This window comes from Dinoponera quadriceps, unplaced genomic scaffold (genome assembly GCF_001313825.1).
Source record: "Dinoponera quadriceps isolate SergipeBrazil2010 unplaced genomic scaffold, ASM131382v1 scaffold1395, whole genome shotgun sequence".
NCBI lineage: Eukaryota > Metazoa > Arthropoda > Insecta > Hymenoptera > Formicidae > Dinoponera > Dinoponera quadriceps.
This window is the reverse complement of record NW_014556488.1, coordinates 1008315-1033593: the sequence shown is the minus strand read 5'-3', so window position 1 is coordinate 1033593 and position 25279 is coordinate 1008315. Positions and strand designations below refer to the sequence as shown.

General features: G+C 42.6%; 5 protein-coding genes across 8 annotated transcripts; 2 read left to right on the top strand and 3 right to left on the bottom strand.

Moving 5' to 3' along the window:
* The first annotated feature begins 1647 nt into the window (after positions 1 to 1647).
* Positions 1648 to 15436, top strand: LOC106747668 (transient receptor potential cation channel trpm). 2 transcript variants are annotated; one of them, XM_014625424.1, is made up of 19 exons: positions 1648 to 1735; positions 2198 to 2307; positions 2568 to 2650; positions 3141 to 3197; positions 3633 to 3819; positions 3910 to 4123; positions 4211 to 4370; positions 4468 to 4604; positions 4683 to 4839; positions 4934 to 5087; positions 5171 to 5479; positions 5887 to 6436; positions 6537 to 6748; positions 6838 to 7005; positions 8913 to 9125; positions 9211 to 9559; positions 9719 to 9864; positions 10212 to 10802; positions 10883 to 15436. In XM_014625424.1, the coding sequence occupies exons 2-19, from the start codon at positions 2245 to 2247 to the stop codon at positions 12227 to 12229; spliced, it is 5097 nt and encodes a 1698-aa protein (XP_014480910.1). In that variant the 5' UTR covers positions 1648 to 1735; positions 2198 to 2244; the 3' UTR covers positions 12230 to 15436. The 2 variants fall into 2 exon arrangements, with proteins under 2 accessions (XP_014480910.1, XP_014480911.1); XM_014625425.1 differs by lacking the exon at positions 3141 to 3197.
* Positions 15437 to 15472: 36 nt separating this feature from the next.
* Positions 15473 to 20788, top strand: LOC106747782 (sodium channel protein Nach-like). 2 transcript variants are annotated; one of them, XM_014625682.1, is made up of 11 exons: positions 15473 to 17751; positions 17847 to 18053; positions 18379 to 18568; positions 18660 to 18805; positions 19181 to 19316; positions 19411 to 19533; positions 19625 to 19796; positions 19865 to 19918; positions 20047 to 20215; positions 20297 to 20403; positions 20503 to 20788. In XM_014625682.1, exons 1-11 carry the CDS (start codon positions 17582 to 17584, stop codon positions 20769 to 20771), a joined length of 1743 nt encoding a protein of 580 aa, XP_014481168.1. In that variant the 5' UTR covers positions 15473 to 17581; the 3' UTR covers positions 20772 to 20788. The 2 variants fall into 2 exon arrangements, with proteins under 2 accessions (XP_014481168.1, XP_014481166.1); XM_014625680.1 differs by having other exon boundaries at positions 20297 to 20788.
* Positions 20789 to 20877: 89 nt separating this feature from the next.
* Positions 20878 to 22338, bottom strand: LOC106747783 (outer dense fiber protein 3-like). The gene is made up of 4 exons (XM_014625683.1): positions 22236 to 22338; positions 21850 to 22044; positions 21619 to 21769; positions 20878 to 21151 (listed from the first exon to the last, which is right to left on the bottom strand). Exons 1-4 carry the CDS (start codon positions 22336 to 22338, stop codon positions 20902 to 20904), a joined length of 699 nt encoding a protein of 232 aa, XP_014481169.1. The 3' UTR covers positions 20878 to 20901.
* A 299-nt stretch (positions 22339 to 22637) lies between these two features.
* Positions 22638 to 24047, bottom strand: LOC106747576 (outer dense fiber protein 3-like). The gene is made up of 4 exons (XM_014625215.1): positions 23929 to 24047; positions 23633 to 23845; positions 23095 to 23299; positions 22638 to 23001 (listed from the first exon to the last, which is right to left on the bottom strand). The coding sequence occupies exons 1-4, from the start codon at positions 23969 to 23971 to the stop codon at positions 22740 to 22742; spliced, it is 723 nt and encodes a 240-aa protein (XP_014480701.1). The 5' UTR covers positions 23972 to 24047; the 3' UTR covers positions 22638 to 22739.
* Positions 24048 to 24144: 97 nt separating this feature from the next.
* On the bottom strand, positions 24145 to 25157 carry LOC106747577 (uncharacterized protein C9orf85 homolog). 2 transcript variants are annotated; one of them, XM_014625218.1, is made up of 3 exons: positions 25041 to 25157; positions 24450 to 24954; positions 24145 to 24376 (listed from the first exon to the last, which is right to left on the bottom strand). In XM_014625218.1, exons 2-3 carry the CDS (start codon positions 24880 to 24882, stop codon positions 24183 to 24185), a joined length of 627 nt encoding a protein of 208 aa, XP_014480704.1. In that variant the 5' UTR covers positions 24883 to 24954; positions 25041 to 25157; the 3' UTR covers positions 24145 to 24182. The 2 variants fall into 2 exon arrangements, with proteins under 2 accessions (XP_014480704.1, XP_014480703.1); XM_014625217.1 differs by having other exon boundaries at positions 25058 to 25157.
* Between the last annotated feature and the right edge of the window lie 122 nt (positions 25158 to 25279).

Here is a 25279-nt window from a genome sequence, read left to right as displayed (position 1 = left end):
TTTAATGTTAAGGTTGAGGTTAACGTCGTACTTGGCCTACTTTTGCCCGCTGACTGCGCAAGAGAGCGTGGCGAGGGATGCGCTTGCTGGCGGCTCGTAAGGGGTTGGTACGAGTCTGACGAAGAAGAAAAAAACACGCGCGCTATAATTAATCCCGAATCGTTAATCACCGACACGATGTATTCACGCGAAAAAAACACAGGTCTATTCAGCTGCACCGTACACCAGACTTTCTACGGTTCTTCCTTCTTCCTTTCTCTCTCTCTCTCTTTCTCTCACATATATACACATTCTGCATCCGCCTCGCGATAAAGTACACTTAAAAATTGATACACATCCGCAAAACATTGTTTTTTCAGCTGGAAAAACTGTGCCGCGAACTGATCTGCTAAATTGAGAGAGCGATACGACAACAGAAATTTTCCAACGAAAATTGTGATCCAACCAATAAGAACGATGTATACATTTTTTAAAATAATTTCCCTTTGCGTTATGTTACGATAATCACACACGGAATTAACGTTAAGGATAAAGAGGGAAGGAAAGGGAATTTCTCGAGGAGAGGAAGCGCAGAAAGTGCAGCTGGCGAGGGCAGAACTGAACCCTCGGCGGATAACCTCGATTATCTCGATGATCCGTATCGATCGATTGGAGGCCAATCTCGGAGCGGTTCGGAACGAGCTCGTGTTCTCGGAAGTGTCCTCGGTCGCGTCGAGTCGGACGCGTCGCGATTTTGTCTCGCGGATGAGCTCGTCGTGCGTTATGTACCCCGACGCATTCCGGTGGAGACGCACGAGTGCACGACGTGTGTCGCGCGTGCGATGAAGAGCGATGATCACCTGAAGCTCGTCGCTGCGTTTGACTTTTATCGCGGTGAGTGGCTGCCGCTGCGAGAACGAAGTACGCCGTATTCTCGCGCGAAGACGCTCGTTTCTGACTGCGTTGTCTCGCACCTCGACAATACGTTTGAAAATGGAAGGATCGTATTCTCGGGATTCCGGAGGAACAGAGAGCGAGAGAGAGAAACGCGAAGTCGCCCGCAGGTACAGAAAGTGTGCAGCCAGGAAGAAGCGACGGCAGCTTTTCCACGACGAGTAGCAATTTCGACGTTATCGTGGCTCGTTTGTGTAATCATTAACGAGGTGGCGGCCTTCGTCCTCGTTCCTCTTCGCAATTTAGCCGTGTCACGGTACGGCGACGATGACGACACGGAAGGTTAACTCGCCACATGACAAACACGTATGACAGACCATCGATCTTCCCGCCGATTTCGAAACTTGCTCGAATGACGGCCGTGTCGGGTGAACCGGACGTAACTGAGATGAACGTGTTTGAGAAACGTACCCGTTGCAGTTTCGTCGTAATTCGTTGAATCACGCCTTGGCCACGCGCGTAAATCAGCATGTTGCGCTCCGAAATGCGAAACGATGGGACACTGCGGGAGACTTCGCGCTCAATTTTTCTAAGTGCTCTCTCTCTCTCTCTCTCTCTCTCTCTCTCTCTCTCTCTCTCGTAGCATATATTACAATTCTCGACTCTCACGAGCTCATGTCTCCTCTTTCTCTCTCTATCGTTTCAGCTGGCACGGTATGTCGGAGCAAACGTGAGGGGGTTGACGGGAATTATGGTGTAATTCGAGTGCAATAATCACAATTGTTCAAGCTACGGTACCTCTTAGTGTGATTTACACGATAGTGAGTCAAAGATGATTGTTAAGAACAAATCTTGTCGAATAGTAAGTATCAAGTATGTTTTTTTTTCGCCAGTATTTCGTTAACTATGTTACTTTTATGTTGCAACTGTATCTTCTGCTTATTGAGCACTATAAATTCATTAAAATTTATAGTAGTATATGGATCTGACTGTCGCAGTTACTCGATAAACTGCTGCTGATTTTGCAGCGTATGTAAAGAATAGAAAGATCTAGTATAGGGACCTCTTATCTGACAGATTATCTTATCTTTGTGTGCAGTTTTTGATAGATTTTCTTCTGTGTTCTGCTTTCATGTTTGCACAATATATGCACCTATAGTATGCTTGATAGGAATCTCAGGTCGAATGATATCAATGTCGATGTCATTTACAAAATACAGCGTGCAAGGAATTTGGAATATTAGTTTTTATCCGTTATGTCGATTATGTTGATTAGTTTCTAGTTCTGTCTGAGTTTCTTTTTTTTCCTTTTTCTCTTCATTAGTGCACTGCTTAATGTTAAAGTGAATAGAAGCTCCGTCTCCTGCCAAAATGGCAATTGGAAATATTATCTGTGGTGCGAATACACCCAAAGTGAAGAAAAAGAAAATTAAGGTATCTCTTTGTGTTATTAAAGCTGCTTCTTATTATTTATTTATCAATAGCATAGTCACATAATACTCAAATGTCTCAATGTTAACCATGATTATCATTATGTACATTATATTGTACTTGTATTAACATAATGTAATAATATACTATAACATCGATGAAACAATATTATATTAAAATATTGAGGATTTTTTACTATTTACGACATTAATGTATACTCATAATTACAACTGCTATGTATTTGTACGTTTCTCAAATTATAGACAACTGAACGCAGTTGGATAGAAGCAACATTTCAAAAGAGGGAATGCTCCAAGTTTATTCCAAGTGCAGAGGATGAGCACAGGTAGGAATTCTATATTAAATAACTGCAATAAGAAGAATAAGAAAGAAATTCGATATATATACTTATTACTACTCTAAACATTGTGCTATAAAATTTTGTATCGTGCAAGATTTTCTATAATATAACAATATAATTATAAGACACTTAATTCTTTTAATACACTTTTGTTTTTAGAAAAGTGGTAAAATGCAACGTGTGCTATAGAGTTTGGTATATCATATCAAAGTAGCATTTAAGATAAACATTTGATGTGTGTCAAGATTTGTTGTGTCTTACATCAATCGGTCTCTTTGATCTTTGTCTTGCATTTGCTTATGTTTAATCCAGTGCTTCTCTCATCACTCGATCAATTCTTTTTGTTTTCATTTTACATAACATTAACAAATCTGAGAAATCCAGATATTTCGTATTCATGATCATTAATTTCTTTACTCACTCGCCCATCCATTTCGATTTGATTTACTTTCCTTTGTTTCATTTACATTTGTAGGTTTGTACAAGTACAGGGAGATAAGAATGCAGAATATGATGTGATCACTACTTCCAGGTGAGAGATTCGCGTACATCCTGCATTAGAACCTATTACTTCCATAATTTTGTCGCTAATGGTCGCTAAACCGAAATCTGATGTAACATTTTTACATGTTAAAGATTTTATGGGTGTGGATGTGTAACAAAATCATATTCATCCTGCATTATTTCATCGTATGAGGTGCTTATACTCGCTTTAATCATCTTTAATTAAATCTTATCTACATTAATAGCGTTTCCTGAAACGTCTGATTTGTTCCCGCATAAGTTTCCCTTTCATTCATCATGTAAATGAATGCAGATATGTGAAATACGAGCGTTGCCGCGATATATATCAAACTCTGTTGGGCTTTATAGCATACACATAATTATATAAGCAAAATATGAAGTTTCATTAAATAATATCGGTATAAATGTGAACGTTTTACTTTGAGATATCGTGTTATTATAGATGCTGTTGTGGCAAATCATACACGCATCATTGTGGAACTGGGGCGGATGTTCAGAGTTACAGCACTGGAGACACCAAGGAGAAAGATCGAGAGCAGTGGTCTCCCGGAAAGAATACTCGTCCCTTTCCCACTGATGCATATGGTACTATAGAATTTCAGGGAGGTCCGCACCCAACAAAAGCACAGGTATATGTTTAACGCCTCTTGCGCATCACCTACGTTACTTTGTTATTATAATCATTAATCAATGAGAATAACATTATGTATTATTTATAGTATGTAAGATTGGCTCATGATACGCGGCCGGAACCGATCGTGCAATTATTATGCCGGGAGTGGAATTTAGGCTTGCCCAAATTGTTAATTACGGTTCATGGCGGCCGGTCAAACTTTGAACTACAGCCCAGCTTGAAGAAAGTATTGCGTAAAGGTTTATTGAAAGCTGCTAAAACCACAGGAGCATGGATATTCACGGGAGGAACGAACACAGGTTTATTTCGCGCGAAACTAGTAAATAACGATTTCGTGGTATAGCATGAGCGGAAGGTTTGCAATATATTCCTGTTGATTCTCGTAGGTGTTACGAGACAGGTCGGTGACGCGTTGCTCTTGGAACGTTCTCAACGACAAGGTCGTGTTGTGAGCATAGGCATTGCCCCTTGGGGAATTTTGGACAAGAGCCACGAGTTAGTCGGCCGTGGTGGAGAAGTGTCATATGATTGCGTTTCCTCGCCGTGGTAAAGATCTATTTCAAACGTAACGATCTACTGTAAAAAAGTATGCTATTTTTTATGAAATTTTTAAAATACATTTTTTGTACATGATATTTTTCAGGACGAAATATACAGTATTAAATAACCGACACGCTTACTTTCTATTAGTCGACAATGGCACTGGCGGTCGGTACGGTGCAGAAATTGTTCTCCGTAGGAAATTAGAGAAATACATCTCAAATCTGAAGCTACAACCATGTAATTGTCACGTCGATCGTGTCTAATAAGAGCCGAATCTCCGTAATTCCGAGAGTTCTGATTTACCATATCTTTCAGATACACACAGCAGCATACCTGTAGTTGCGTTAGTCATTGAGGGTGGTACAAATACAATTCGCGCGGTTTTAGAGTACGTGACGGACGACCCACCTGTACCCGTTGTAGTTTGCGATGGTTCGGGACGTGCAGCCGATCTAATCGCTTTTATGCACAAGTAATGGCGAATTTGCTCCCATCTGCTCGTAAAAAAAAAAAGAGAGCAAATTTATAAGCACATATGTATTTACGAGATACTGCGCTTTGTACAGATGGAGGGATGGGCAGACTGGTGACGGAGAAGGGCCGCTGGAAGGCGTCAAGGAACAAGTTTTAGAAACCATCAAACGTACTTTCCAAGTTTCCGCCGAACAGGCGAGCCAGCTCTGTTCGGAACTTTTGCAGTGTACACGAAAGAAACATTTGGTATCCACATATGTATCTTTTATTCTAGTTACGGGATATGCTTTCATACGAGGGACTCCTTTAAGTGACGATTGTATCCGCAGATCACTGTGTTCAGGATATCGCAGGATAGGCCGCAAGAACTCGATCAAACCATACTGACAGCTTTGTTCAAGTCGAAACAGTTGTCCCCGGCTGAACAGTTGTCTCTTTCTCTGATATGGAACCGAGTGGATATCGCCCGAAGCGAAATATTCGTGTACGGTCAAAAATGGCCACCGGGTGCTTTAGACCAGTCAATGATGCAGGCGCTTCAGCATGATAGAATAGACTTTGTGAAACTTCTACTGGAAAATGGCGTATCCATGCGGAAATTTTTATCAATACCGCGTCTTGAGGAGCTGTATAATACGGTAGGTCAACTTTATTTCTGTAGCTAGTGCAGTTCCTTAGTAAACAATTTAAATATGGATACAAAATATCCTCTATTGGTGCAAGAAGAGAGAGGAGAGAAAAACGATGGACGTTTACGAGATAAACCTATATATTTTTTTTCATTTACTTCTAAACAAAATTTACCGAGATAAAAACAAGAGAGTTGTGAAAAATATGAATTATATGTTGCGCGTATACTTGTTAATGTAACATGTTACGATCCTCGGGAATGCATTGTTGAGAGCGTGTATGCTCCTTTGTAATAAAACAAAGGACGCAATTATCCAAGTAACGCATTCAGAAGAAAAGTTAGGTCTCGAGGGATACACGCGAAATATTGTGGTATATTGAACGACGTTCTTTTCTCTTACCTGGATCCAATCAGAAAGAAGGCCCATCGAACACGTTGGGCTACATCCTGCGCGACGTAAGGCCGAATATTCCACGGGGCTACATGTACACGCTGCACGACATCGGCCTCGTGATCAACAAGCTGATGGGTGGAGCGTATCGCGCGCAATACACACGCCGGAGATTCCGTGTGATCTACACGAAGGTGATGAAGAGGTCCGGCGGCGGCCACCAACAGCACATGCATCGGAACAGCTGTGCTGTGAACTGCAATACGCGCTATTACGCGAGCTCCGGAGGGAAGTCCGACAGTCTGACCATGAGCCTGCTCGCCGAAACGCTACCAGCTAATCGTGACACTCCCCTTTTCGACTACCCCTTCAACGAGCTGCTCATTTGGGCCGTATTGACGAAGCGTCAACAGATGGCCTTGTTAATGTGGCAACACGGAGAAGAAGCGTTGGCCAAAGCACTTGTTGCGCTCAAATTGTACAAGGCTATGGCGCACGAGGCGGCCGAGGACGACCTGGAGACCGAGGTTTACGACGAATTGCGCGGCTACGGCAAAGAATTCGAAAATATCGGTACGATCCCAGAAATTTCAGTGAAATATACTCTCGGTACCGTGTCAGAAAAAAAAGAACATTACGTAGTTATAACATGAGATCATTTTCTTCGACACAGCCCTCGAATTATTGGACTACTGCTACCGGCAGGATGACGATCAAACGCAGCAGCTGTTAACTTCGGAACTTCAGAATTGGTCGGGACAGACGTGCCTGTCTCTCGCGGTTACAGCAAACCATCGACCATTATTAGCGCATCCGTGTAGCCAAATTATTCTGGCTGACTTGTGGATGGGTGGCCTTCGTACTCGTAAAAATACTAATTTAAAGGTAACTAGTGTTTGTTTAACTGACTTGTGGACTTTGCTTTGCAGCCGACCGATCGATTAAGATGCACTGACGTTCGGATGTGCTTCCAGGTAATTTTGGGGTTGCTCTTCCCCGTGTACATAGCACGATTGGAGTTTAAGAGCCGGGAAGAATTGCAGCTGATGCCTCAGACGCAAGAGGAACACCTGATAGCTCTAGAAGACGAGAAGGAAGACAGCGACTCCGAACATAGTGCACCAGCAGGACCGGATGTTGAGGTAAATATTTTGCATCTTGGGAAAACGGCGTTTGCTAACGCTTACTTCTTGAAAAAGATATCTCAGATATGCTCAATTAACAATTACATCATGACTTTTTGACGCTTACTGTACTAAAGAAACCGCAATAACATGGTAACTGACGACGAAAACGCTTGTAGTATTGCAAATTGCCTAAAAGAAAATGTGAAACGTTTTGTAGCAGCTTTGCGTTTTGGAATTCGTATGATAAACGAGTGTAATAAGATAGTGTGGTTGCTGGTTTTGAGAGGTTTCCTCCCCGAAATCGTACATAAACGTATACACATGTAGCTTCTAACAAGTATTCATTTAGGTAAAACATATTGATACATAGTCCATTCAGCTTCTATATTTTATTTTAATGGAATTACACGTCATTTCATCATTATGGTTGGAACAGTACAATCTTGCCTTTTGATTTATCTTCGCTTTGTAATATCTGCGTCATTGATATGTCCACTATTGCACCACGTCGTAAATGCTGGATTAATAAGGGATATTACCGTTTGAAATGTGTTCTCTAAGAGAGAGATTAATTGTTCTCTGTTAAGGGCGTATTGATCTACTTTTAACATATAGACTATGTGGGTATGCGTGTTAATTATTTTTTAGAAACGTCTGCGCAGGAGCCTGAGCATACGCAACAAACCTAGCAGCCAACCAAGCGTTAAGGTATATCTATGCTGGCCTGAACGCAGTGATCCTATACAATAATCTCACACTCTCTGGTGCACTCTCTTAAGCTACTTTTTTTTATTTCTTTGATCTTAGTTCTCATCGATCATGGTTCAGTCACACAGTAATTGTTTCATGTGCATTGCGACATTCACATCGCAAAGAATAATAAGACGGTGAAATGAATTTCTTCAAATTTTGAAAACGGTAATAGCTTGTCACGGTGATATCATATGTATACATATATCACATATAACGAATTGATGGAATGACTGTTCATCAAACATCAAATTTATACATAGATTACGTAGATACGAAAGAAAAAAACATTAATTGTACCTTATTAATAACTATTTATATTTGTTTACATCTGACTCATTAATATCTGGAGATAATATATATTTTCTTTTGTTAAAAAGAAAAGAATATTAGAGCATAGCTTGAAACTAAATTATGCAGTAACTCTGTATTATAAAAATATGTATATACTTCTTCCTAATATGGTAAAAGAATATTATTTTCATCATGTGCATACGTATTATGATACTGTTACGAATTTCTAATCACAATCCTTTCTTTACAGACAATTTTTACTTCTTTCCAAAGTATACTATCGAAATACGCCTGTATAGAAATTGGGGCTGGGTTGTAATTATAATTTATTTCTCGGAAAAATTTTATATATTTATATGTATCTTCTCAAAGTGTATTATGATTATTTTGTTTTCATTTTATTTGCAATGGATCAGTCTGATATACATCTATAAGGAAAGGAACAAATTTGGATAAATTTGGAAATTTTATATTTTAATATTTGCTTATTAACTACTTACTTATTTTTAGATTATATATGTACTTGTACGTATATTTTAACTAAACATTACGTTATCAGTCTCATACCTATCAAATGTGCAAGTTTTCTCATATTTGTGAACAAATTATGGACTATCCAATTAACTTCGTCTACAGTGTATCTCTATTATCTGTCTTCATGCTTACTTTTTTTAGTGAATGATTATGTTATCGAGAATTCAATCTCTCTTTTTCTTTTCTCTTTCGTTCTTCCGTTAAACGTTTGAAGCAGATATCAGTATCCATTCAACCATGCACTGAGAAGTTTACCTGATTTTATGTATGTTACTGTCCTTCCCAGCATTATGGATGATTCACTCGAATGGTCCGTAAATTCTCCCTTGTGCTTTTCGATACAGGCTTTAATTAGCAACGAACACTGTACCACAATAGTGAAGGAGACAATTGTCCAAGAGAATGGGAAAGTACTAACGGACCACGACGACGGTATTCATCGCGCTTACGGTCTTCGATCTGAGTACTATGATAATAAAACAACCAGGCCATTAAGATTAAGGAAGAAGCTATACGAGTTCTATACCGCTCCAATCGCGAAGTTTTGGGCGAACGCCGTGAGTATCGGCTTGGTGTTTGTTTGTTCGTTGTTATTTGTCGACACCGAGTCAGTGTTGTAACAGGGATTTAACGTTGTTGCAGATAGCGTACATTATCTTTTTAATTTTCTTCTCGTACTGCATCCTCATACACATGGACGATCACCCGTCATTAGCCGAGATATACGCAATCGCGTACATCTGTACGCTCGGATGTGAGAAAGTACGCGAGATCGCAACGTCGGAACCGGCGACGCTCTCGCACAAGTTTAGCGTGTGGGCGTGGAACATGTGGAATCCGTGCGACGCAGCTGCGATCATATTTTTCCAAATCGGACTAGCTTTACGTCTGCGACACTTGACTCTAGATGTAGGTCGCGTCATATACTGTGTTGATTGCATCTACTGGTATTTACGAATACTCAACATCCTTGGTGTCAACAAATATTTCGGTATGCTTAATATCCAAAGTAACTTACCCGTTCGTTTTCGTGCGAGAAAAATCTGCGTGGCCGGTGTTAAAAAAAAAAAAAAAGAAAAAAGAAAGAAACTGCAATCTTTTATAAAGACGACGCAACGGCGATTGTACGTTTCATTGTATCCCATTGTAGGTCCTCTGCTGACTATGATGGGGAAAATGGTTAAGAACATGATATATTTCGTTGTGCTGTTGCTGGTGGTGCTCATGAGTTTCGGCGTGGCGAGGCAAGCCATATTAAATCCAAATTCGGAGCCGAAGTGGCGTATAGTACGAGATGTATGTGCATACCTTTTGTTTGGCATACCACGTTTCAAGACACCTATGTATACAGGTTTCCACGGTTGGGATTCTAATTAGCTGTTCAGTTAAAAATTATGTTAAAAAGTTAATAACTTTTAATGTAAACTAGTTAATTTAAAATGCATTAATTTTAATTTATATAAGTTGAAAATAATTCATCAGTATTTTGAAATAATTGCAGGCCGCTTGCAATATAAAATAAGAAAAATCGAAAATAATATCAGCATAATTTTTTTTGTCTCTTCGAGCGCGCTAATGCTCACTTATTGTATGTTCTCTTCTTGTTTTTATTTTTTTTTAATCTTCTTTTCGTTGGTTGACAGATATTTATGGAGCCGTACTTTATGCTGTATGGAGAAGTGTACGCGGACAATATAGATCCGGATTGCGGGAACGAGCCGGGAATGATGCCGTGCCTTCAAGGTCGTTGGATCGTGCCTGCTGCAATGTCCGTGTATCTTTTAATTGCCAATATTTTGCTCATAAATCTGTTAATCGCGGTATTTAACAATATTTTCAATGAGGTGAATGCTATAGCTCATCAAGTCTGGATGTTCCAACGCTTTACCGTCGTAATGGAATATGAGCAGAAACCGGTATTGCCGCCGCCACTTATAGCGGTTTGCCACATATATTTACTGCTGAGATATTTTCTGAGGCACGTTACGCAAAATAAAGGCGGCACGGGCGAGACCTGCGACAACGGGCTGAAGTTGTTCCTGGAGCCCGACGACATGGAACGTCTGTACGACTTCGAGGAGGATTGCGTCGAGGGCTACTTCCGCGAGCAAGAGCTCAAGCTGCAAATGTCCACGGAAGAGCGCGTGAAGGTTACGACCGATCGAGTGGAAAATATGCATCAGAAGATCGAGGATATCGACAAGAAAGAGAGCAATCAGAACGCGTCTCTTCAGGTGTATATATATATCCTTTTCCTTTTTATTTTAACGAATCAAGGACGTTCTAAACGTTCCCGCTTTCTTCTCATTTGTAGGCTGTCGAGTTCCGCATCCGCAAGCTGGAGGAGCTGAGTCAGCAGACACTGGCGCACCTCGGAGTGATACATCGTTTCATGGCGACATACATGCCAAATGAAGGACTGTCCGGCTTGGAGCTGGACGTTCGGCAGCGCCGGGTGTCCGAGCGATCGGAGGCCTTCTCCGAGGCGGACTCGCACACGCAGCTGCCGACGTTGGCGCGACGCAAGAGGCTGCTGCGTTCCTTCACCGACGCCACCTTCCTGAACGTCGGCCAGCCATCGGTGGAAGACGACGGCTTGAAGATGTCCGAGACCGTGACCTCCCGCGAGAATCTCAGCAGGAACTCCTCCGTGAGCGTGGACGCCCAGGCCGGTCAGGACGACGTCAAGACGATGACGAGCGTGGAGACCGAAGGCAGCAAAGACGTGCTCGAAGCCGGCGGTGAGGGAGCGGCGAAGAAGGAGCCGATGACGACGACGACGCAGCCTGAGAGATCGGTGAGCCGCGAGGTCAGCCGGGAGGCGAGCAGAGAGATCAGTCGGGAGGTCAGCATGGAGACCAGCAGGGAGATCAGCAGGGAGCCGAGCAGGGAGGTCAGCCGGGAGACCAGCCGGGAGGCGAGCAAGGAAGCCAGCAGCGAGAACCCACCGTCGGACACTAGGCAAGACTCCACGGAGCGTCCTACGTTCCGGCAGAACAGCCGTACCAGGTCCGAATCGGACGACATCATGCTCCTGCCGCCGCCCGGCATTCAGAGAGCCGTCACTTGGGCGGAGCCTCGCGTCGCCGTGATCCCCTCGTCCGTCACGTCCGCCGGTAGCGCCCAGAGGTCGATCCTGCTGACGATGCGCGCCGAGTACACCAGCATAACGGACGAGCTCGAGAGCTACTGCGGCTTGCTGAGTCCGCCGCGAACACCGCCGGTATCGCCGCCGCCGTCGCGGGGCCGCAACATGTCCGAAATCTCGAATCCCGAGATGGCCTGGCAGATCGAGAACGAGCACCTGCGCGACGCCGAGGAGTGCGACTATCAGCAGATGGAGGATCTGATTCAGCGGCGGTACCGGGAAGACGACGATGACGGTGGCGATGGCGGCGGCGTCTGCGACGACGACGAGCAGCCGCCGAACGCGACGGACGAGGCCGGCGTCGCGTGCTTCTTCAGCGTCTCCGATCATCGTCAGCTGCGCCGCGCCTCCGCGATCGACGAGGACTCGCGCAGGCCTGCGCCGACCATCAGCGTCACCAGGGAGATCGAGCAGACGCTGTCGCGGCCCCCGATACGCGACTCGGAGACCGCCGATCCGAACGACAAGAATCTTAGCACCGTACCTGCCCCCGCTTCGGAGACCATGTGCTAGGCGAAGCGAGATGCCGTTCTGTTATTGTTGTTGTCTGCTCCGAGGATGCTCCGGGAAGTATGCGCGATTAGTTTGTGCGATCTGAGGGCTCGTAGACCGGTATTCGTGGATCGGATCTTGTATTTAAGGACCTCTTAAGCTCATCTCCGGTTGCTTGATTTAAAAAATTAAAGTCGACCTTGAAATCATGTTTAAAAGAATAGCTTGATAATGTAATAATGTTACCATTTTATGCCTCCCATGAAATCTTACAACTTTTGTCTTTGAAGTTTTTTTTTTCTCGAATGATTCATTTCTTTCGATACATTTAGTCTGTAACACTTTATGTAAGCCGCCTGTATGAAGTAGTTATTTATTATTAATACGGATTTTTAAAAAATTATGCGTGCTGATAACGTTATATTATATATTTATTTACAATGCGTATTCGGTTGTAATTCTGAATGAAGGTGACATGTGCAATCATTGCTTAACATATTAACTTCATTGAGCGCACACACAATTTATCTTTTTCGGCAAGAAGTAAATGCGGCAGGTGTTATTTGATGTTAAATATAAGATCTGACTATGAATACCGCCCTCTTAGAGCCGACGATCATCGGTTATCGGTTTAGCGATTATATTTCTGCTGTCGGATATAGCATATCCTCTCGGTTTTCGGTGCGAGTCGAACTTGTTTTACTGCGAAAACAGATGTTGCGTTTTTCGGGGACACTCAACGGTTATCAGTGATCAGACTTAATTTCCGACGACCATCTTATCCGACGGCATGCCAAACTACGTCATCCATGTAACGTAGTTACGCATCGACACGCGTATTAGACGGTCTCACGGGAGGTCTTTTTTCGCGACCTTTGTCTCGAAGGAAATCTAGCTCGAGCTCGGACGCTCATAAGTATGCGAAATCATTTCGCACGCATGGCCTAAGTAGTACATTTTTTAGTGGACTAAGTAATTATACATTTTACGTATAATATTCATGTGTGATTTTTATCGATTTTTATATTACATTATTGCGTCCGTGCTTCTGATCCTCTATAGTGAACGGACGACGCGTTACAATTATCTTATTGGTCTCTCGATATATTATCACATAGAGCACATACACACACACACATACACACGCATACACACACAGGAGAACGTCGGATTTTGAATTCCTTTTGTGCACCATTGTCTCAAGCCGTTTACCGTATCTTTGTCCCAGAATCTTATCCGATGCATCGAATTACATGAAAGTCGTACGATGTACTACTGTGTTCCGCGGGAGAAAGTTACATTCTCTCTACTTGTGTCCACCGTCGTCTGCATTCTGTGCATTCGAAGTCCTTCCATTCGGTAGATTGGCGTAACTTGGCGATTTTATATACATGCACCTTTATTTTAGCAGATATATATACACATATATATATATATATACATATATACATAATACTACCATTTTAGATTGGGATATCGGAGACGCTCCTATATAGAGTATCTACTGTACATAACTCACACAATGATACTGAATTAGTCAGCGAACGGGTCGCATCCTCGCTGATACGTTTTTGCGCATGGTTCGAGTGAATGACGGACTTAATTTGCGAAAGCTCGAGGCGCGCACGTGGGGGAATCCGGGGGCGTTGAAGGTGCAGGCTCTCTCATCGTGAATCGATTTCTAGTATGTAAATACGTTGCCCGCGCGGGTCGCAGTAGAACTGCGTCCCAGGCGTCGCGGCTTTATTATCCTTACTGCCGGATACTTCGATCGACTTTTTTGAGGTGTATTTAGGGCCTTACAGCGCGCACTTTCAGCTGCGTCAGACTTTCACGGACCATTTATAAAAGCGAACCATATCACGCAGACACGTGTTCGTACGAACCAAGCCAATCTGCGTTAGTACAATTGCAACTATCTAAAACGAAAAGAAAACTTTGATACCTGTACCTAAAATGCCTAAATGTATAGAGATATATTTGTGCGTGTAGTTGTTAAATCGGAGATGAAGGTGAGGGACGGCGAATTCTCAAGCGTGTTCAGCGAACGTTCGTAGTAACTTTAACTGTGTGAACTAATATGTAGCAAGTCGGTCGCAAACTTCGTTTCGAGTGTTAGCAACTTTCTATATACATATATATATATATTTTTTTTTCCCGTCTGGATTATCATTATTCTTGTACGATGTCGAATCACTGGATATTGTTGACAGCCACACTTTCATTAAGTCGAACCGTTATTTGTACGACACCGTCAATGGAGACGGCAATTGTACGTTCTCTCCGAATATTTTGCCGACCCGATCGATGATCCGAGTACATCGCGATATCGGTGTTCTCACACACCTGTGAGATATATATACACACACACGTTCTCTAAATTTCACTTTAACTCCACGTCAAGTCTTCGAACTTCGTCCTAATAAAGAAGAATCGAAGAAACAGAGATGTGTATCTCTCTCGCGCGATGACGTAATACTTGAACTTGGTGGAAGTTTCGAAGACTAACTAGTTTCTCAAAGATACGTATTATCGATCCTGATAGCATAGAGTATCCTTGATCCTTGGCAAGAGGCTAACGTGCTCCTTCAAGACGAGGCTCGAACGATTTCGTTATTAATATCGATGTAAAATCGAAAGCAATATTATACATTTATAAGTACACACGATCGATGGGATTATTAATACGTCGTGTATGAGCAATATTTAATTGCACAATAATTACATTCGAACACTTGATCGGGACAATATTAGTGTTCATACGACGTTGATTATGCTTGCATTAATTCCCACGGTTACCCGTAACATTAATTTGTACATAAAATTGTCAGAAATCGTTCGCCAGCGAGTGGAATAACATCGCTTAGATGCATTTCTATTATTCGTATTACAATATTTATAGGAAGGAAGCGTAATTTTAATGTGTTTACTGAACATGTTATGCAATGATATGTGCAACACATACATACACGTATACACACACGATGAATCATTTGCTCAATTTTATTTTCATATATGCAATATAGATAAATGTTTTGCGATATCGAGAGAGAAAGAGAGAGAAAGGGAGAGACGGAGAGAAAGAGAGAGAGAGAGAGAGAGAGAGAGAGAGAGAGGGAGGAAAACAGGAGAGACGGAACATTTTCTCGATATGAATATGTATATAAACACACAATATACGGTGCGATTAATACAAATTTTCGAGCACACACATACACACACCCACACATAAAAATAACAAATTATACAAACACACACATGGAATATTGAATAATAATGATAATAATATTAATATTAATTGCAACGATAATAATAGAATATAATAATAATTATACATATGCTCTTACTGCGTATTTATGCCAATTGTTCTTTGAATATTTATATTTCTTATGCACATACGAATGTACATACTTACATTTGTATTTCACTGCATGGATATCTTTGTGTGTTTTATCTCTCCGTTCTTTCGATGTAGAGTCAATTATCGCTCTTCCTTTCGTCGTATGCTGTGAAAAAACGCAAACGCTAGTCATAATGAATATATTGTACTGAGGGGGGGGTGGGATCGTTGAACGATTCCGACGGGTGATTCCGAATGTGTGTTGAAGCGGATAAATCATATCACAATCGAACGTGAATGCACAGTCACACACACACATGCATTTCGGCTCACGAGATGTAACTCTTAACTGTTAGGCGCGAGTGAGACAAGCGTTGCTTAACTAACTCTCGACTAGAGCTAAGCTAAGTAATCGTTCTGTTGTCAGAATCTACTCCGTCTAGGCATTGGCAATCATTCCGCGACGCTCGTTTCGAGAAGCTGCGCGCATTCACCGCGGATATATACTGCGAATCTTGTAACGAGAAGTTGTGCCTCGATGGTACTACGGCGTAGCTCATAGTCGTACATACGCACGTAAATTGACTAGTGTCATTGATTGATGTTTTTTGCTGCGTCGCCCCCCTACGTTACGCACGTATGCACGCACTTACGCACGCACGCACGCGAATAAGGCAAGCAAGCAAGCAAGCACCCTCACTTTATTATATCGCATATCAACGTTGCTGAGGATTAATATTTCACGATTTCGCGATTACCTTCTGCGTTTGTTCAGTCACCGTAAATCGCGTTATCGCCGTTATCCGAGCGAAAAAAAACAAATCAAAGCGAGACGAGACACCTCCGACGCTCAGCAGCACAGCGCTAGAGAGAGAACGTAGAGAATGTACTTAAAGATCTTTTCAGCTATTGTTCGACGGTAAAGTACAACACACCGCGACGTTACGCTTTGTTATCGCGAACAGAACACGGCCACAACACAAGTCTAAGTCGATGACGACCGGGCGAAGCCGTTGATGATCGTGTACGTACTTCGTAATATGCAATTGTCCACAATCGTGCAGTTAATGATCGTAAGATACGTGCCTTCTCGTCGTATTATCTGTGTTTTTTATAATATACAAGACGCATGCATTTTCAATTTTTATTATAACACTCGCGAATTCCAAGGAGGTATGTCGACTTCGCGACGGCCGATGAAGCGTCGCTCTCACCGGCGATCCTTCGGGAGAGTTCAATCCACCGTAAAACTGTAATTCTCGCAATATTTTCCGACATCATGTAAGCTACAAACCTTACATGCGTGTATTTTCTCTTCATTGTAGGTCGCTTGTAACTCGACGAATGTGTACGTAAACTCATAAGTACGTATTACATAAGGAGGCTCGAGTCTCTCTTTGGGCTGAAATGAATTTCGTTGCGCCACATAGCCGAGAATGCAATAACGAGAGGGGGAAATGTGATTATTACAAGGAGAAAAAAGCGAAACCTTCATTGGTTGCATCTTATGCGACGTTGTACTGCGAATCAAACTGGATTTATCCAAAAGAAAAGAAAAAAAAAACAGAAATATATATATATATGTATATACGCACGTATACATGTTATTTCGAGACCGAGTTCCAAATTATTGTAAATACAATCTCCCTGAAAAAACTCTTCCGCCCAATTGCTAAATTAACTGGAAGCAATTTTTTATTCCACGTATTGTGTTGCAAAAAAACACTACCTCAGCCGAACCAGGACTTATGGTTTAATTTAAGCTCTTTATGAAATCGTGACAACGCGCGTTACACGCGTCTCGATCCACCGAAATGTCCGAGTCCATTTACTCGTTAATGATCGTGGCGTTAATTAATTCATACGCCGCGTGAATACGTGAAATGCGTCTAATGTGCTTCTCACGTGCGGCACATTCGACTCGTTCGGAATCGCCGTGTAGCTCGTGACACGTTCCCGCGGAATTCCGGCGTACGGCGCGACAAACAGACGCATTTCGGCATACAGCATCGTTTTACGGAATTATCCTCGGTATGAAGAGGTCTCTTTTCAAGCCGAAGAATTTGGCAACGCTACTCGCGTGTCGAAAGGCGCGGAAATTCCGCGGCGTTCCCTTCTGGATAAATGCTCTCCGGAATCTGGCGGACGTCGAAGACGATCCGCGAGACGATCGTCGTCGACGTCGTAGACATCCTGCGGAAAGGTGTGTGTGTGTGTATGTGTGTGATTCGCGACCACTCTTCGCCAATTTGTTGCAATAGCATTCGACTCAATAAACGGAGGCGCTCTTCTTCTCAGAGTGGCGAGGCTTACGCTGCGCGTGATAGCTGTATGCTGCATGATGTTCTCGATGATCGACCTTACGTTGATATACAAGAGGAGCCCGACCGTCACCACCCCCGAAACAATGCTGTACCCGGTGCGGAGGATCAACTACCCGGCGATAGCGATCTGCGACGTCAATCGGATCAGCCGCAGGGCGGCGATCGACTTCGCCCAAGAGCTGTGCGTGAAAGTCTCAACTAGTACCGTGAAGGTCACCTGTGATCGCGCGTTTGGTTTGTTCGAATAGCCGATTGTGATTGTAAAATTCGTCAAGTCAATTTGTAAAATTACACAATCTTAACGATAACTTAACAATAGTTGATTGTAATTACAAGAAATTGTAAGATTTGTAATTGTGAGATTACAATCAACTATTTCGCGAATCATACATTAGTATAAGATTAGGGAAAACAGGAGATTGTAAAAATAAGAGATTGCAGATATGAAGTTACAATCAACCATTTCCCCGATCGTACGTTAACGTATTAATTTGTGTCACACGTAGCGTGGACTTCGAGAGTACCGCGTTCACAGCTAATCTCACGCTGACGGACATCGAGCACATGCTGAGCCTGTTGGGCCAACTGTACCTGATCGACGACGTCGACGAAGCTGAGAACGAGACTACGAAGCTTCTGCACACGATCCTGGAACGTGGTTACAACGGCTACGACGTGAACAGGATTATGAGACGAGTGAGTTGCTCCGGTTCAAGCTCAACGTCGGAGCGCGTTGTGTTGCACGCAACCTGTTCTACAAAGAAGTCTTCCGCTTCTCGCCCGACAGCTCTCGCCGAATTGCAGATCCATGTTGCGAAGGTGCTCGTGGGAGGGTAAGGATCAAACATGCGAAGATATCTTCCTGCTGAGGAAGACTCAGGACGGCTACTGCTGCACGTTCAATTACGCCAGGCGCAACGACGGTTTCGGAAGGTGCTGCTCGCGTTGACAGGGTGTCGAATTTTTACATACACAGGTTGATGCGAATAATTATTACCACCTTCAGAATGAGAATAGAATGAACATACGGAAGTCGATATAGTTTAAAAAAAAAAAGGAAAAAAAAATTATATAATCCCATTTGAAAGAACAAAGGTGACCTTCAAATTTCTGAAGTTACTACGCCCAGAAGAAAAACGTTACCACCATAAGACGACCGCTTCTGCATCGTGTAATTTCGGTTGAATAAACATCTCCCTTACTCTCGTAGCTCCGAAGATAATTCAAGATGGTAATAGTCGTTACCTCACTCTGTGAATAATATTTACGTGAAGTTCTTTGAAATATATCGTAACAACGTTGTCGCAGCGCGCAGAACGACGTCTTCACGTCCGAGCGCATCGAACATTCGACAAACATCGGACCCGAATACGGCCTGTCCGTTCTGTTAAACCCGCATTTCGACGATTCCTTCTACAAGATCCTACCGATCGATGGTTTCAAGGTAAAAAAACGATCGATTACGTTGGTCTTCCGGGTAAATTAACATGAACTCTCAAGGTCACAGTTTCAAGCCAATGAGAATTGTTCCGATCTAGATATCAGTGTACAATCCTTTGGATTATCCTGATATGACAAGCGGCTACGTGCGCGACGTTCTGGTCTCCCCCAAAACGGAAGCTTATATAAATCTGGACGCGATTGTATTCGACAGCGCCGAGGTAAGTTCACGGTCCTAGACGGAGAGCCGGTGTGATCGTTGCTTTATGTATTAATCCGATTAATCTCTCTAACGATCTCACAACGTTGCAGGACGTTCAAAAGTACGACGTACAAGAACGCGATTGTCTGTTCCAAACGGAGCAGTCCAAGATATTTCACGGCTACTACTCGTACAGCGATTGCATAGTGCATTGCCGCATACGGGACATCTTCCAGCTGTGCAACTGCGTGCCATTTTTCTACCCGACATCGGAGGAGATCGGTAATGGAACGAGCAGAGTCTTGAAGCTGATTATCTAGCGAATATCTAAACACGTATCTTTCATTCAGCTTCCGCAGAGATCTGTAATCTGAGGGATTTGCCTTGCTTGAGGAAGTACAAAGGTTTGTTCAATGCCATCGTTGAACCGGCCGTTTATTTCGCGAAATTTGTTATTCGTTACCTTCGGAACGAACGAATACGTTTGGTGTCTCTGTGAGAAACCTTAATCTGGATTATTCCTTGTCGTTAGAGAGATGGCGAAACGTAAAGCCTCGATTAGAAAACGCCATGGAGCCGTTCGGTGAGAGCGAGTTCGAAGGCTACCTGAGCTGCGACTGTCTTCCGTCCTGCGACGATGTGACGTACAGCGTGCAATCCAGCAGCATCCCTCTGAGCCTTACCGAGCTGTCGTGGGGCAGGTGTGTGAAGCGAACATGAAAATAATCTCAGTATGTATATGAGCGTTCGGATAAGTGATCGTCGATCGTGTCTCTCGCCAGAAGTAAGTATCCGATCAACAATCACAGCGTGGTGCATATCTACTTCGGGAAGAGCGGCACGATAAGACTGCGACAGGATGTGCTCTTCTACTGGTACGAGCTCATAAGTAAGTCCTCTTACTGCGCTTCGCACGAAGAATGCGGCGATGTACGGCAATCACGTGCATCTGAAGAACGCTCGACTAACTCGAACTTATATTCGGCAGGTAACTACGGAGGTGTGTGCAGCCTGTTCCTCGGACTCAGCATCATAAACGTAATCGAGATGTTGTATAAGTTGGTCGCGCGGGTCTGGCGATCCGCAACGAGCGGACGAGCGCAGACGAGAGAGAAGATCGGAGAGAATCGAGATGACATCACGGAGGTGACGACGATCGCGGTGCAGCCTGCGCCGATACCGGAGATCGCTCAACCCAAGCTTCATTGGCGAGAAATGACCGGTGCTCTTCCCAATGGTGCGATGAAATCTGTCTGATTTATCTGTGTGATTTGTCAAATCTATTGCCGGAACACTGAAGAAGTATAGACACTCGGAATGAAAGAGGGAGAGAAAGAGATGCCGTCCGGTCTTCGTGTCAAGAAATATCCTGTTTCTCCACCCGGTTTTAGCACCGATCATCGCACTCGGTTATATAAGGCGGCGCACATGGGCTGTGCTTCGTTCCAAATGAGAAAGCAGGAGTCAGCCTCGGCAGCTTGAAGTTGTATATCGGGCCTGGACTTCGGGGAAGGGGTGGATACTCATATCGGAGTGCTATGCTGGGTATCGGAGCCTTCGGTTTTGTCACGTTGATATTATCCGGCGTATACGGACCCGCGCCAGCTTTGTATTTCCATGCTGGAGTGAACAATCCCCTGTAAACAGAGAATAATTCAGAATTGAATAAAATGATACAAAACAGTTCTCTCGCAATAATACGTAAGTTCCCCGANCCCCCCCCCCCCCTATTTCATTAATATACGCAGTTTTCGGTTTAACTCGGCAATTTCGTGATATCTAATATTTCAAAAATTTTATTATTACTTTTCAGAATGATGCTTTAATTTTCGCTTTTATACTTCACAGCGTTACATTGAATTGAATTTCATGACGAAAACTATGATTCATTTGAAAATATTCATTATTATATATTTCAGTGATTTTTTTCAGTAACTTTCGTCTCACCGTTCATCAAGTTCATCGAATATACCAGTATTCAAGTATAAGGAGAGAAATGACGATGAAATGGGGTCAATTGAGAAAGAATTCCAGTGAAATGTTCAGTATAATATTTCCATCAGGGTTACCTCAGCGACAATCAGGATTACCTAAGCAAGCTTACATGGTATAGGCGGGTGAGTCGATGGTGTGCTTGACTGTATAAGGTCCTGGTGTCTCGCTAACTTTCCTCTGCTTGGTCCTCCATTTCATCAAGAAGGCAATACCACGGTCACGGGGAAATTTGTATTTCGGGCCGGGTCCAATAGTGGTATCTAGTTAAGTATATGAAGAAACAGCTGTAATCGTCGTACACAGCTGCAGTCTAAATGAAGAAATTGGTGTTTCATCTTACCGTCTCGTACAGCAGCCATTCCGAAGGTATACCCTGGGCGTCTGCGTTCTTTGAACTTATATTTGGGTCCTGGGCTGATTGTCTCATATCTTTGCATCATATATTCGCCCAACGTGTAGGCTGGATTTCGGAACTTCGAAATGCAATGTCCCTTGTAGCCGACGAGCGTTTTGAGTTTATATTTAGGCCCGGGAACTGAAGGTGCAAAAAGTGACAATGTCAGTTATTGGAACATACAAGCCATCATCCTCTTCTTCTACTTAAAAAACTGTTCACATTTTTAACAGGAGAAGAAGATTGTCTTATGACTTTTTTTTTACCAGAATGTTATGTAAAGTTTACATTTGCAAAATTAATATCTATAATAAGTTGAGATACGTGCGTACCGATCACACCGCACATTGCGGTTTCTTGGGCCATTTCTACCGGTGTTTTCTTTTCCTTCTCATCCACCGGCCTGCCTTTCTTACGTCCTTTTTTTGGCGGCATTTCTCTTCACTTGAAGATTTTGATGGTTTTCATCCGAAATGTACGTTTCTTTTTTTGGTTACATCGTCATGATTGCGACTCCATTTTGTGAGAAAACAATTGCTTCTTTCAATTACTTCAACGTCTACACATGCCAGGAATATAATATGCATGCGAAACAACGATATACTAAATAATATGTGTTATATTTTCTCTTGTAATACTTGAATCTTCCACCTTGGGTCGTTTGAAGGCAAGGTTGCTCATTTCACAGGAAACATCGCGTGCGGAGGAAAGAGATCATCAAATTTTTCCACGGAACGGATTTATTACGCGACTAATAACACAACATGATATAACATCGACGAGTACAATAAATAATTTTATTTTCTTTATTTTGCGAGGTACTTCCAGATGAAGAATCAATCGTCCTCGTCCTGCTGTATGATCGGTAAGCCGGCACATTCGCTGTGCTTTATGCCGAACGAGTACATGGGCGCGCGCTTTTGCGTATCGTAAAGCGGATAAAAGGTCGGCGCCGGGCTGCGATACTTCTCCGACAGGAAGTGTCGTCCTTTCAGACTGTACGCGGGGTCCCGATGTTTCACCAAGTTGTAGTCCAACTTGGCGTACGCGGCCGGGCCCGGACCTCTGACAATCTCTCGCATCTCGTGATGACCAGTACTGAAAGAAGAAGAAAGAGGCGGGTCGCTGTGTGCATGTTTAAAAATGAAAGCACACCGCCAACAGAGAGTTGATCAACAGAATCCGTCTCACATAGAAAACGCGCCCTGTGCCGGCTTATCGGGCACCTTGGGCCCTATGCACGTGGGCAGAGAATATGAATTCGGACTTGGCACCCCGTCCGACAACACTGCCTCATGTCGCGACTTGATACTGTAAGCTGGCGCTCTACGATTGTGATTTATCAGCGGACATTTCTCAGGAGAATACGTCCCTGGTCCCGGTCCCAAGTGTCGCACTACGAAACTATCAACATGTTAGTCTGATATTTTAGGCTTTCGCAGTTTGGGTGAAAATACAATTTGGTTTTCAAGTTAGCACCGTGTCCTTCATGGACTTGTTGCTGATGTTTCGTGAACATTTCAGTTCACTCCTTCGCGTTTTCACTCTGAAACAGTTTCTGGTTGTTCCTCATCTTGCAAAAGTGAACTGAAATGTTCATGAAATATCAGCAATAAGTTCATGGAGGATATGATATATAAATAGAATGCCAACTCGAAAATCGAATGAAATATTAACACGTTAACATACTATTTGTTTTTTCAATAGAAAATACATCTTATGCTCTTACATCCCAATGCTTCTCTGCCTTTAATTGAATAAGCAGGTGGATTATCCTGCCCGGATTTGGTTAATTTCGACACATTGTAGCGTGGGCCAGGTCCTATCAAGAGAGGCTTTAAACCAGTTTTAGGTCGGATGGTGTACGCTGGATTTCTGTGACGCGATGGATCATGGTCAGTGTAGCCGACTAATGTTGGCAATTTGTAAACTGGGCCAGGACCTGTGCACAGAGACTCATTTTAACATGGTTGAACTGAATTCGTAGTTTGGATGTAATCCGACGTTTAAACGATCATCTAATACCTTTTACTTTGCAACTCAATGTTTTCGTTTCTCTACGCTCCATCGTAAGATTAAGAAAAATAAGAAAAAATAAAATTTACAAAGGAATATAAAAGTTCTTCATAATAGGTTAATAAAATGTGAAAATCGCGTGAAATATAATTGACATGTTCATGGTAGTCAGTACGTGTTTAGTCAACTACACAGTGGTCTGGAAGAGTAAAATGAAATGAAAAATGAAGATTATAGTTAAATTTATTTTTAAAAAATTCTCCCTATGTAAGTGAATCTAAATCATCATCGATGTCACTGTCAAAGCTGTCATCATCTTCCTCTTCTTTGACAGATAACAATTTAAGTTTTGTTAATAAGTCTTCTCTGCTTCTAGAATTTGTTGCATCCTCATTCGTGTCATTGCCATCAATTTCACCTGCACCTGATTCAGAGGTATCTTTCTTCTTGCTTTTGTCTGTGACAATTAAGTAGAATAAAAATTAATTTAAATTTATGATAAATTTGTTTTCTTCTTAAGAAGTCATTACCTTTCTGATTTACGTAACGTAAAAATGTTCTTCGTTTTCTCTCCGGCAGTGTTTTCAGGAGTGTCTGAAATTCCGTATCCAATTTAATTTGTTCTTCTTTGCTAGGCTTTCCTTCCACGATTTCGCTGTTCAGTCCACATTTCGGGCAAACTTCACGTTGCTTGGCACAAGGCAAACACATGATATGATAAGAATGCTTTATAGCTTTCTGCTCACACTTTGTACATTTTGCCGGAGTTTTAAGCGCCTTGTATTTCTTGTACTTGATTTTCCATTCTATTATCTTCTTACAGCGTTCACACACATTGGCAACTTCGATACTATTAATTGACTTTGTTTTCTGAGACTTGTCGTGCAAGTCATTCTTGAAGGCCGTGTGATTTTGATATTTCTGCCGCCTCGATCGATTACCATTCCCTCTTTGGCAACTCATGCCTTTTAACGTTGTAATATCTCAGCTGATATAATCAAAATATGCAGAAAGAACGTATCCTCTTTAAACTTTCTGTAACGAAGCGTAAAATAGTGAATCATAGATATGAAGTTATCACGCCAAATCTTAAATATGCTGAAAATAATAACATGCTTTACAATTCGTGTAATCATACATCTGCATATGTTGTCATCCGTCATAAAATAATTTCTCCCGTCTCATATAGTGACTTAACCTCTCGTCTGCTCTTCGAACACTGTACGCCGCCATACACGTTTTTGTCGTCAGCTAATGACGTCAACGTAAAGCCTCTTTCTAATCAGGATCAGGACATCTTTGACTTTTCACCGATTGGTTGACTCTTGTAGACCAATCGGGAAACATCGTCGATTAAAAT